The 12,351-nt window shown below is 42.2% G+C and overlaps 1 protein-coding gene across 4 annotated transcripts in view; it reads left to right on the top strand.

Moving 5' to 3' along the window:
* Positions 1–12,351, top strand: part of EIF2AK3 (eukaryotic translation initiation factor 2 alpha kinase 3) — a 74,498-nt gene that overhangs the window by 60,535 nt on the left and 1,612 nt on the right. For all 4 annotated transcript variants that reach the window (XM_048849224.2, XM_048849228.2, XM_048849225.2 and 1 more), the window contains 3 exons: positions 7,862–8,029; positions 8,890–8,991; positions 11,523–11,585. In XM_048849224.2, coding sequence (XP_048705181.1) covers positions 7,862–8,029; positions 8,890–8,991; positions 11,523–11,585 — 333 coding nt within the window. The remainder of the gene's footprint in view (positions 1–7,861; positions 8,030–8,889; positions 8,992–11,522; positions 11,586–12,351) is intronic.

Here is a 12,351-nt window from a genome sequence, read left to right as displayed (position 1 = left end):
CATGATCTAGTGAACAGTGTGCATCACTAGAAGCCTGGAGCTCCTGAATTGTAAACCTAGTTGTCTCTAACTCACTGTGTGTCCTTGGGCAGGTGTCCTTTCTCTCTCCCCTTCTGTGGCCTTGTCTTTGCTGCAATGTTAGCACAAGTTATGTGCCTTCCAGTTACCTCCTCTTGACTTAACCTGGCCCAAATGAGAACAGTCACACCGCAAAACAATGCGTGGGTAGCACAGAGTGTATTAGCAGCATGGAGTAGCTGAGTCCCCACTGCATTATTAACTTGAGCTTCAGCACCTCTTGAGCTTCAACCCACACCCCCAGATGGGCCAATTAGCTCAAGTTTAAAGCACCGCTTTAATCTAGCTTGAGTTTTTGTGTGTGTATGGGATACAGTTAGGGGTAGCGTGTGAGTTATACCTCAAACTAAGGCTTCAGTAAAGCCAAGCCCTGTGTTTTTTTTTTTTCCCATTGAGGTAGTAGATAGTATCTCCTACCTCGACAGGGTGTTATGAGGGTTAGTTAATGTTTGTACAGTGCTTTGGAAATACACTTGTCCAGGTGCGGTAAATATTACCATTAATTATGGCTATGAAGATTTCCCAACTATAGGATTATTCCTACCAGGCACAGTTAAGCTGCATTCATTATGACATCCTTTAGTTCACTCTGTTTCCAGTGGAGTTACTTTATGGTAGCATGCACCTTAGGTAGTTGTTGAGCTAGAGTGCATAGTTAGTTTCCATTTTGAAATCAGTTCTACAATTCAAAGTTAACCAGCTAATACTGGTATCTCTCTTCTTCCCTTTGCTAGGAACTCTGGTTATAGAAGGTAAAAAGTGCTGTAACTCCAGAATTGAAAATTAAACTACTGGTAGTTGAATTCTTGGACCAATGCCAAAACCCCAGTACAACTGGTCTGAGGGTTGTAATGTCTTTTTAATGTCTGATATCTATTAAAACATCAGGACTAGAAGTGAATGCTGTTCACCATGGGGAAGCTGTTACAGTGTTTGCTTCTAGTTCTGATGGTTTGAGATACTGAGGTCTTAAATTAAAATAGCATCATTCTGATTGTCATTGTCATTTTCCCCCTTTACTTAAATTCTGACCTGACTTTAGTGGCCGCTAGCTCTAGAACTTCTAGCGTTAGAATCACTGTTGTACACCATCAGTAGTTACTGATGAATATCGAAACTTAGATACTATTTGTACTTCGCTGTCGCTGCTTCTCCCAATGAATTCTGAGAAACTGAGTTCCATGCTGTTGCTAACATCAGAGGTAGTTCCTGTTTAGTTGAGGAGCTGTCATTGCCCAATCAAGTGGAGTAAATATTGAACTTGGAAGAACAAAATAAAGTCCACATTTTTTCCCCACTTATGTGAAATGTTATAGCTCCTCAAACATGGAAACAGTAACTGTTTGACATTGACTGCAACACACAGTCAAACTGCTGGGGAAGGCAGCCATCACGGGTACAAAGAATTTTAAGGATTGTGGAACTACCAACATTTACAGAGTTCAAAATCAGTTACAACAGCAAAAATATGCCAGAGTTAGAAACACTTGGAACCAGCGCAAATATTTTTGGGACCAGCAAACTTCTTTTACTATTGATTTTTAAACCAAGAATCAGAAATTTTAATCCCCGAGAAACGGAACAGAAGGATAATTTTCAGATACTTTAATTGTAAACCTATTGGTACCTTGCCCCACATGGGGGGGAAAAGTTATTAAAACACAATAGTGATAATACTACTATAGGTATCTTATAGCTTTCTTAGAGCCTTTCATTGGGCTCAGTGGCTTAAACTGGTTCTCCAATACAAGGGTACTGAGGTTCTTCTTTGAGTGCTTGCTCATGTCCATTCCATTGTAGGTGTGTGTGCTTGCCACGTGCACTGGTGCCGGAAGTTTTTCCCTCAGAGGTATCCATAGGGGATTGGCTCTGGTTCCCTCTGGAGTGACACGTGTATGACACGGTATAAGGGGCACTGCCGGCTCCCCCCACCCTCGGTTCCTTCTTGCCGGAAACTCCAACAGTGGGGAAGGAGGGCTGGTCATTGAATGGACATGAGCAACACATCTCAAAGAACACCAGTTACAGAATAGGTAACTGTCTTTCCTGTAGATCTTGAGTTAGAGCTCTGCTCTTCTAAACCAGCAGTTGTGAGTTAGAATCTTGCGGGGGCCTCCTAAAAGTTTTATAGACACTGGCAAGGAGGTGGATAAGATATTCTAAATCTCTCCCATTTCTAAATTCTTGCTTAGTATAAGCTGCATTTGGGGTATTCCCTTGAATTAACAACGTTCTTTATTCAATGTCCCAAAAAAGTGTCTAAAATATGTATCTTGCAGCTACGATATTTGGATGCTGTTTTACGAGGGAAGCTTATGAGTTTTCTTGGTAGAATCAACAAGTTAGTTTATTCACTTTTTTTTTCTGTGGTTCTTGAAACTTACTGGAACAAATCTTTACCGAATTCTGTGGTTTGTCTATATAATAAGAGGTTGTTCGTACCATTTTAGTAAGTAACCACACTTCATTAACTGTGTAGTTCCAGGATTGTTCATTATAAATACAGGTATTTAAGGCTCACACTGATCAGAGCTGGCCTCATTTCAAGTTAAAAGGAATTTATGCTATTCCCTCAACCAGTGAGAGATGTCACACTTCGATTTCATTGGAGGGGAATGAGCCACGTGAACATAAAACTGTCGTTTTCATTATAATGCCAGAATGAGCTTGAAAAGCATAGAATCATAGAATCATAGAATATAAGGGTTGGAAGGGACCCCAGAAGGTCATCTAGTCCAACCCCCTGCTCGAAGCAGGACCAATTCCCAGTTAAATCATCCCAGCCAGGGCTTTGTCAAGCCTGACCTTAAAAACCTCTAAGGAAGGAGATTCTACCACCTCCCTAGGTAACGCATTCCAGTGTTTCACCACCCTCTTAGTGAAAAAGTTTTTCCTAATATCCAATCTAAACCTCCCCCACTGCAGCTTGAGACCATTACTCCTCGTTCTGTCATCTGATACCATTGAGAACAGTCTAGAGCCATCCTCTTTGGAACCCCCTTTCAGGTAGTTGAAAGCAGCTATCAAATCCCCCCTCATTCTTCTCTTCTGCAGACTAAACAATCCCAGCTCCCTCAGCCTCTCCTCATAACTCATGTGTTCCAGACCCCTAATCATTTTTGTTGCCCTTCGCTGGACTCTCTCCTATTTATCCACATCCTTCTTGAAGTGTGGGGCCCAAAACTGGACACAGTACTCCAGATGAGGCCTCACCAATGTCGAATAGAGGGGAACGATCACGTCCCTCGATCTGCTCGCTATGCCCCTACTTATACATCCCAAAATGCCATTGGCCTTCTTGGCAACTAGGGCACACTGCTGACTCATATCCAGCTTCTCGTCCACTGTCACCCCTAGGTCCTTTTCCGCAGAACTGCTGCCTAGCCATTCGGTCCCTAGTCTGTAGCTGTGCATTGGGTTCTTCCGTCTTAAGTGCAGGACCCTGCACTTATCCTTATTGAACCTCATCAGATTTCTTTTGGCCCAATCCTCCAATTTGTCTAGGTCCTTCTGTATCCTATCCCTCCCCTCCAGCGTATCTACCACTCCTCCCAGTTTAGTATCATCCGCAAATTTGCTGAGAGTGCAATCCACACCATCCTCCAGATCATTTATGAAGATATTGAACAAAACCGGCCCCAGGACCGACCCTTGGGGCACTCCACTTGATACCGGCTGCCAACTAGACATGGAGCCATTGATCACTACCCGTTGAGCCCGACAATCTAGCCAGCTTTCTACCCACCTTACAGTGCATTCATCCAGCCCATACTTCCTTAACTTGCTGACAAGAATACTGTGGGAGACCGGGTCAAAAGCTTTGCTAAAGTCAAGAAACAATACATCCACTGCTTTCCCTTCATCCACAGAACCAGTAATCTCATCATAGAAGGCGATTAGATTAGTCAGGCATGACCTTCCCTTGGTGAATCCATGCTGGCTGTTCCTGATCACTTTCCTCTCATGCAAGTGCTTCAGGATTGATTCTTTGAGGACCTGCTCCATGATTTTTCCAGGGACTGAAGTTAGGCTGACTGGCCTGTAGTTCCCAGGATCCTCCTTCTTCCCTTTTTTAAAGATTGGCACTACATTAGCCTTTTTCCAGTCATCCGGGACTTCCCCGGTTCGCCACGAGTTTTCAAAGATAATGGCCAATGGCTCTGCAATCACAGCCGCCAGTTCCTTCAGCACTCTCGGATGCAACTCGTCCGGCCCCATGGACTTGTGCACGTCCAGCTTTTCTAAATAGTCCCTAACCACCTCTATCTCCACAGAGGGCTGTCCATCTCTTCCCCATTTTGTGATGCCCAGCGTAGCAGTCTGGGAGCTGACCTTTTTAGTGAAAACAGAGGCAAAAAAAGCATTGAGTACATTAGCTTTTTCCACATCCTCTGTCACTAGTTTGCCTCCCTCATTCAGTAAGGGGCCCACACATTCCTTGGCTTTCTTCTTGTTGCCAACATACCTGAAGAAACCCTTCTTGTTACTCTTGACATCTCTGGCTAGCTGCAGTTCCAGGTGCGATTTGGCCCTCCTGATAACATTCCTACATGCCCGAGCAATATTTTTATACTCTTCCCTGGTCATATGTCCAACCTTCCACTTCTTGTAAGCTTCTTTTTTATGTTTAAGATCCGCTAAGATTTCACCATTAAGCCAAGCTGGTCGCCTGCCATATTTACTATTCTTTCGACTCATCGGGATGGTTTGTCCCTGTAACCTCAACAGGGATTCCTTGAAATACAGCCAGCTCTCCTGGACTCCTTTCCCCTTCAAGTTAGTCCCCCAGGGGATCCTGGCCATCCGTTCCCTGAGGGAGTCGAAGTCTGCTTTCCTGAAGTCCAGGGTCCTATCGTGCTGCTTACCTTTCTTCCCTGTGTCAGGATCCTGAACTCAACCAACTCATGGTCACTGCCTCCCAGATTCCCATCCACTTTTGCTTCCCCCACTAATTCTACCCGGCATCATAATCCCAGAATGACACCACAAGACAAAAGGTCTCACTGGATGGGAAACCTTGCAGGCAGAGTTCCCTAACCAGGCAGCAGTTTTCCAGAAAGGCAGTTTGCTCCATTGCTGACATGAAAAAATCATACTACTGAGAACTTCTTTATCTTGTTCAAAGAATGTTCTAGAAAAGTTTTCTGAGAGTCTGAGTGATTGCCACATCCCTCTAAAGTTTCCCTTTGACCTGTTACCTTACATCAGAGAGTATACTGCTTGATCTTTTCCTCTCAGGAAGTCATTCTTCCTTGTTTACTCATTGGCTTGTTTTTGCTGCCATTTGCAATGTTTGAAAGTTCCAGATCTCCTTGATTGCTTGAAGCTATAGGCTAGGCTAGGTAAAGGGAGAGAGGATTGGGGGAAAAAAAAATCTGTTCTTAAGGATCCAATTCCCCTTCTTCTTAGAATCCCTCCCTCTCCCTATCCATAACACTTCCTTCCTTTTCATTGTCTTGGAGGAGGAAGTGTAATCTTGTCTTCAACTTCCTGCATGTCAGTAAACTGGAGACAACCTGAGGCTATGGTATCTAAATCACTAGTGGAGGAATCTGTACGCAGAAGACTAGTTCCATACTACAGTCTGAAATATATATTTTGATAACTCACCTACAGGAAGAGAAGGTTGGGGAAGGGAGAGTTTTTATTCATTTTAGTTGGGAGGTGTTCATACACGGGTGATGAGGGCCATATAAATACCTTTATAGATAATTTGAGGATGTTCTGCATTTACAAGGTGGTAATTATCCTGCACTAAAACTCTCAAGGCCAAGGTATTCGTTTTAGGAAATTATTGTAGGAAACAAACCCTGAAGCTGAGTTCACCAGCTCCGGGAGTGATTATTACTGAATTAACAAGGCACTCCCTGTCTGTAGATTTATACCATGTTCATCTCAGAGCTATCTACGCTTTTGACGCACAAGTCAACAGACTTTTTTTTGCTCACTCATCCCAGTTCCCCACACCATGGGCAGGTGGCAATGGTGGAAAAGCCAAGGTAGTGAGGTGTGCTTTGGAGATGATGGTGGTCAGGTTTGTAACCATTGTTTACTCTTGTGGAAAAGCATTCCACAGCGCCAGCTCTGCCAAGGAAGTTTTGTTCCCTGCTCCACAGTTAACGGACAATCAACGTGTCCTGTGTCCTCTCAGCCGTGCACTTCCCTGTACTCTGGTGATGAATTCTGAGGGGAGTAGACTTCCTCAACTCCCTCTAGCCATCTCTTCACCTAGCCCCATTCCTAATGTCTCATCCATCCCTGCTTCTTCTGGCCCCTTCTTAAAGTCCACCCTTTCTCCACTAAAATAACTCCTTTCATGTGTTTAATATCTGGAGTAGTGGGAGGGTAGGCAGCCATGTGTGTTGTGGGCATGTCAGTAGGAAGTTCTGAGGGCACTGACCAAACAGAATAGAGACTCGCAGCACATTATTTAGAAATAACCATTGTTATATAGATGATGATCTCTGTGTGCAGCACTGTGTGTATAGACACACACCATAAAGGTCGTTATGGGTCAGAAGCTGTAAGGCATTCCTGAGCTGCTCTTTGTGAGATCATTCCGTTTCTATATAATTCAGAAGTAGCTATTGCTAGTGATTTGTGTTTTCTGGCAGTTAGTAAGCTAGGGCTGAGGCAAAGCTGAGACTAGTTCATTACTACATTCATAAACCATAAAAATATTAGATTTTAAATCAGGAATTATCTTTTTGTTCCATTGTGGATATACTTGTCTGGCTTTCCAGCAGTTAAATCAGCATAATATCTGTAGGAAAGCAGGACTTAATTCTCAGCTTTCCATTATGTTTGTAATGTTGTAATTAAGAGTGTTGTTTCAGTTTGGGTCAAAACTACTCAGAAGGGAGTGTGGTCTACAGGTCAGATCAGGGGACTGGGCGTCAGCACTACAGATGTCCATTCCTGATCCAGCCACTGATTTGTGACTTAATTCCCAACCCAGCCAGGTGATCAAAGGGGAATCAGGAACCTCTCTGTGACTCAGGCTATGTCTACACTGCATACCAATGTAGACAGTGTTTAGGGTATGTCAAGCTACATGCTGCTGTGAAAAGCAGGCTGTATCCACACTGTGGTATGTAGCTACATGTCAGTGAAAGGCTCTGGTAGGGAGGAGGCAGCAGGGAAAGTCTGGCAGTTCCCTGCTGCCTTCCTCCTGCAAGAGCCTTTTCTCCACTTCCAGAGTATTTCCCTGTGGCGGGGAAAGGCTCCAGCAGCAGGGAGGCAGCAGGAGACTGCACTGCTAAAAAGAGCAATATAGACAGGAAGACACTGCTTGGGCGAGTAGAGACCGTATTTGATATATACCCAGGTACTACCCACAGACTTCAGGCGTGTCTTTACTCGTCTAAGCAGTGCTTCACGGTCTACACTGCTATTTACACCCCTACTGGGGGCATCCTGTATAGGCATACTACATGCTGCTGAAAGAAGTGTGCCATGTAGATGCACCTTTAGTTGCCCCCACTCTTACTCCAGGAGTGTTTCCCTCAGAGATGTTGACAATAGATATTTGTAAAGTGTGTTCAACCCTCTACAGGGAGGCAGTAACAAACCACTGTCAGTTAAAGGGTTTTAAAGAAAGTGAGACTTCAGTTAATATTGAATGCTCTTTGCCAGAGTAACTGGGATTCTCAGTTAAGTAAATCTATATTTTGCAGTTCACCTTTAATATAGTCTGCCTGAATGAATTGCTGTAGATAGAGAGGTAAAGGCTTCTGTTTCATGTTTGTAATTATTTTTCTCTCTCATCTGATTGGTTTTCCAGCCTTCCAATATATTTTTCACAATGGATGACATAGTAAAGGTTGGGGACTTTGGCCTGGTAACTGCTATGGACCAAGATGAGGAGGAAGAATCTGTTCTTACTCCAATGCCAGCTTATGCCAGACACACGGGACAAGTTGGGACCAAACTTTACATGAGCCCAGAACAGGTGAGGTTTTTCTCTTGCACGATGCAGTGTCATGAATGGATTTAATTCTCTTCTTGAAAAAAAGATGTGAAAAGATGTAATGTCTTTTTAAAGTTTATTTAATTTATTTCTGCGTACCAGACAAGTATTAAGTGATCAGGATCAACTTCATGCCATGATTGTGTATACTCCAATATTGGGGTTATCAAGAACTGGAGTTCAACATCCACTTGTGTACATACATGCCTGTACACACATCTTTCCAGCACTGACTTATGTGAACCCACATGATGGAGTTGACACGAGCTTTTTTTTTTTTTTTTTTTTTTTTTTTTAATGTTCAACTGCACATGCAGGGGTTGGTGCTGGAAAAGTGCACATGCAAAATTGGGTGAGTGCACGTGGAAGCCACGTTGAAGCCCCACTGAAAATCCAGCCTAGGAATTGAAGGAATAATGACCTTATTCCTGGTAATATATAGCAGATTCCAAGGGTGCGGGACCTTGATCTGTTTTTTAGCTTGGAGGATTGTAACTTGATGTGATCAGAGTTCTGTTCGGGTTCTTATGCTGTGCCCATCAAAGTAAAATTTGAGTATGAACTGAAATCTGATATTGTCATTTTCAGTGTTACTTTTAAAACATTACTTGTAAAACTTGTTCAGTTATGCTTCTAAGGAAGGACCATTACTGTTCTCTATTCAGATAAAATCTGAATACTTGAATAGAGTGTCTGATGAATCACCCTCTTCAGCCCTGTACAGAACTGATTGTGTGCGTTCAACTAAACGGGGTTTTGTGTGTTCCATAGTGATTTCAGATGCACTGATCAGTACTATCAGAACACTGCAAGTAACATGAACCTGATTTTGCATTTTCCAGATTTATGGGAACACGTATTCACACAAAGTGGATATCTTCTCTTTGGGACTGATTCTGTTTGAGCTGCTTTACCCCTTTAATACTCAGATGGAGCGGGTTAGGGTAGGTATGCTCTTGTGCAAAAATACTATTCTCAGTTCCACCATTTCTGTTTATAATGTACTGTATGAAAGTGGCTTACCACATATTTGTGTGAGGTTATTACGATACAGCAGTAAGACATGACAGAATTGGCTGCAGTGTGATAAAGAATTGTTTGTGTCAACCTCCAAGCAGAGTGACATGGAGCAGTATGCAGAACTTGTACAGTAGAGCAAATATGGGCAACTTAATTATGAGGCCATAATTTCTTCATCTCTACAGCCATCTAAGGGAAGCTATAGAACTAGAATTTACCAGAACCCAGAGATCACATTACAGCTTTTGAGTTGAAACCCAATTCTTGGATCCATTTTCTATGTCACCTTCTTCCTTTCACCCCGCCCGCTCTCTCTCCTTTCTTCTCCTCCCCTTCCTCCAAAACATCCAGGGAAGGTTTCTGCTGCTTTTCCCTGCTTTTGAAGTCCATCCAGTCAGAACAGACTTTCTGACCTTAAAGCAGCCTTGCCTACTTCTCCAGCAAATTGGGTGACTCTTGTTGTTCACGTTGCATTAGCCATGAATTGGGGAGGGGTTACTGGTTTTTCCTGCTACAGTCTGTTGTATCATAATTGCCACTTAAGAGTGTCCTGTTTGGAAAATCTGATTTAGAAAAATGCATAAAGAAAAGGAGTACCTGTCAGAAAAATGCATATTGCTCCTTGAGAATTCATTCACAGGAGAGGAATGAGGGCCAGGGAAGGAGTCTTGCCTGCCCTTGGTGAATAATGGTCTGTGTAGGAGAGGACATGTGGTTGTTTCCACCAAGGTTAGTTATTGACACAAATGGTAGATTTAAATTCTTTGTAAAGTGGACTGTTTTGACGTAGTTCAAATTTTGTATCACAGGCCTGCCACTGAACATAACTCTGACCTGAAAGTGTGCATGTGTGTGTGTGTATCTTCCTACTGTATTTTCCACTGCATACATCTAATAAAAGTGGGTTTTAGCCCACGAAAGCTTATGCTCAAATAAATTTGTTAGCCTCTAAGGTGCCACAAGTACTCCTTTTCTTTTTGCTGATACAGACTAACACGGCTATCACTCTGAAACCTGTCTCCTATTGCAGTATGGCACTCCACTGGGTAAGGAGTCCTAATAGCTGTGGGGTTTTATAATCTATATGAACATGCCCCCAGGAGAGCCAGGGTAATTGCTTAACTTGAGTCACTTGTTGCCAAAACCATTTCTAATTCTGCTTTTCCAGAAACAGAAAATAGTAACGTTAAATTTACTGGTTTCAGAGTAACAGCCGTGTTAGTCTGTATTTGCAAAAAGAAAAGGAGTACTTGTGGCACCTTAGAGACTAACCAATTTATTTGAGCATAAGCTTTCGTGAGCTACACTCACTTCATCGGATGCATACTGTGGAAAGTGTAGAAGATCTTTTTATACACACAAAGCATGAAAAAATACCTCCCCCCACCCCACTCTCCTGCTGGTAATAGCTTATCTAAAGTGATCACTCTCCTTACTTCTAAATTAGAACATCAAATGCTGATCTGTCTAGTCCTACAAAGAGAGCAGGATTCTTCAGATGACATCCTGCTTAATCCCCAGATTTCAGTGCCCTTTTCCCATGAAACTGTTTTTCCTGGCCGTGGTAGAACGGCCATCACCACCCAGCGGTATGACTCGTCAGGGATTTAGACATCTCAGTTCCTGGATAATAATATTTGACTGACTTTAAGCTTCAGATTTTGTGTTCAAATTGCTGCAAATGGGGCCCATTTTTTTAACAAAGTCAAATTCAAAGCATCTCCTGTTTCTAAGGCATGCTCAAATGGGTCATGGGTTAGTACTGGAAATTAAGGCATATTCAATTCATTATTAGCTGCAGCAGCATAGTAATTTGTAACTATAGGTGACTGGGGAAAATATTTCCACTAGAGGGAGCCAACACGTTTGGTATGCAGTGAGCATGGACTGTAACAGAGATAGGTTATGTTGCACAAAGGCAACTAAGTTTCTAATGAATTATAAAACTCGTAATCAATCTGTTCATTAGTCCCTAAGTATGAAGTAGGTTTGAATATCCATTTGGCTTTCTAAGATCTGTAGCTGGTGATCTTAACCTTGATTGTCCTAGGTGTAATACAGACAATTCCAAGTGTCCCTAGCAGTACACTGTCCATAATACTGCTCTGTTGACAGTACTCGGCTGGACCAGAAAAGCATTACTATGGGGAAGCGGCTGGGTTTCTTAGCATTACAAACCCAGAACTCTTCTGTCACGTCTCTGAGTGCAAACTCTGTCCCATGGGAAGCAGTGACTTGCATGTTTATTTAAGTGCATAGTAATTCTAACCAATCACATAAGTCTTAATAAACACTACCGTTTTTCTCTTGTTCATCAGCAGTATTAAAAGTATTGTGCCGGACTGATTTGTTTGTGAAGTGCATTTTGTTAGTGTTTGTAAGTTAGTATCTTAATTTTGAGAACAATAATTAAATGGGCAAGATGTTTAATGACCCCTTTTTAATAATGTTACAGACGTTAACTGAAGTACGAAGTTTGAAGTTTCCACCATTGTTTACTCAAAAATATGCACAGGAGGTAAATATATTTGATCTTAGTTCTATATTACAAAGTAACTGGAATGCTAAGTGGCAAAGACAAGAGAAGTAGTTTTAGCTGTTCTGTTTTTAAACCAAATTCCTATTTCAGGTACTTTACTGTGCCTCTGAAATAAGGAGTAGTAATTTTTAAATCACAGTGCTGTAACCTGTACACTGATACCTTTTGCCTCACATAGTCTAATTGCTATGAGTTGAAAATATCTGGTTTTGCTAATGTGGGAGCATGCACCTTACATAATCTCTTTTCCCATCCATCCCATCTTCCTGTTTTAAATCCATATTCATAATGCAGGAAACAGTCCTAGATAAGTGAAACTGGGGCTGCAGATGAATTCTCTCACACACCCTTGGGAACCAACTATAAGAGTTGAATCTCATTAAGGGGAAAATTGTGTAAGAAAATATATATCATGGGGGCATGACATGCCATATTTTGGGTTGTCAAATCTGTCCCTCTAAAGTAGTAGGATAACTTCAGAGGAAGAGGGTCCTAATTTGAAAAAACCCTTCATGAGAAATTGAGTCTCTCTCATTTCCAGTTTCTTTTCTGGCTGCTTCAGCCCTGTACTCAGACTAGATCAGCCTCCTTCTCCAGCTACCTCTTCAGCCTGACTTCTACAGGTGTGGTCTGCTGTGAGTACTGAGCTGAAGTGAGATTAAAGGTGCGTTATTTCTCTGAAGGTACAGTAAATATTTAGTTTTAACTATTTCAAATATGTATTTAATGTGTATCTACTTATATT

Source organism: Caretta caretta, chromosome 4 (assembly GCF_965140235.1).
Source record: "Caretta caretta isolate rCarCar2 chromosome 4, rCarCar1.hap1, whole genome shotgun sequence".
In the NCBI taxonomy this organism is placed as follows: Eukaryota; Metazoa; Chordata; order Testudines; family Cheloniidae; genus Caretta; species Caretta caretta.
This window is presented reverse-complemented; position numbering and strand designations above follow the sequence as displayed.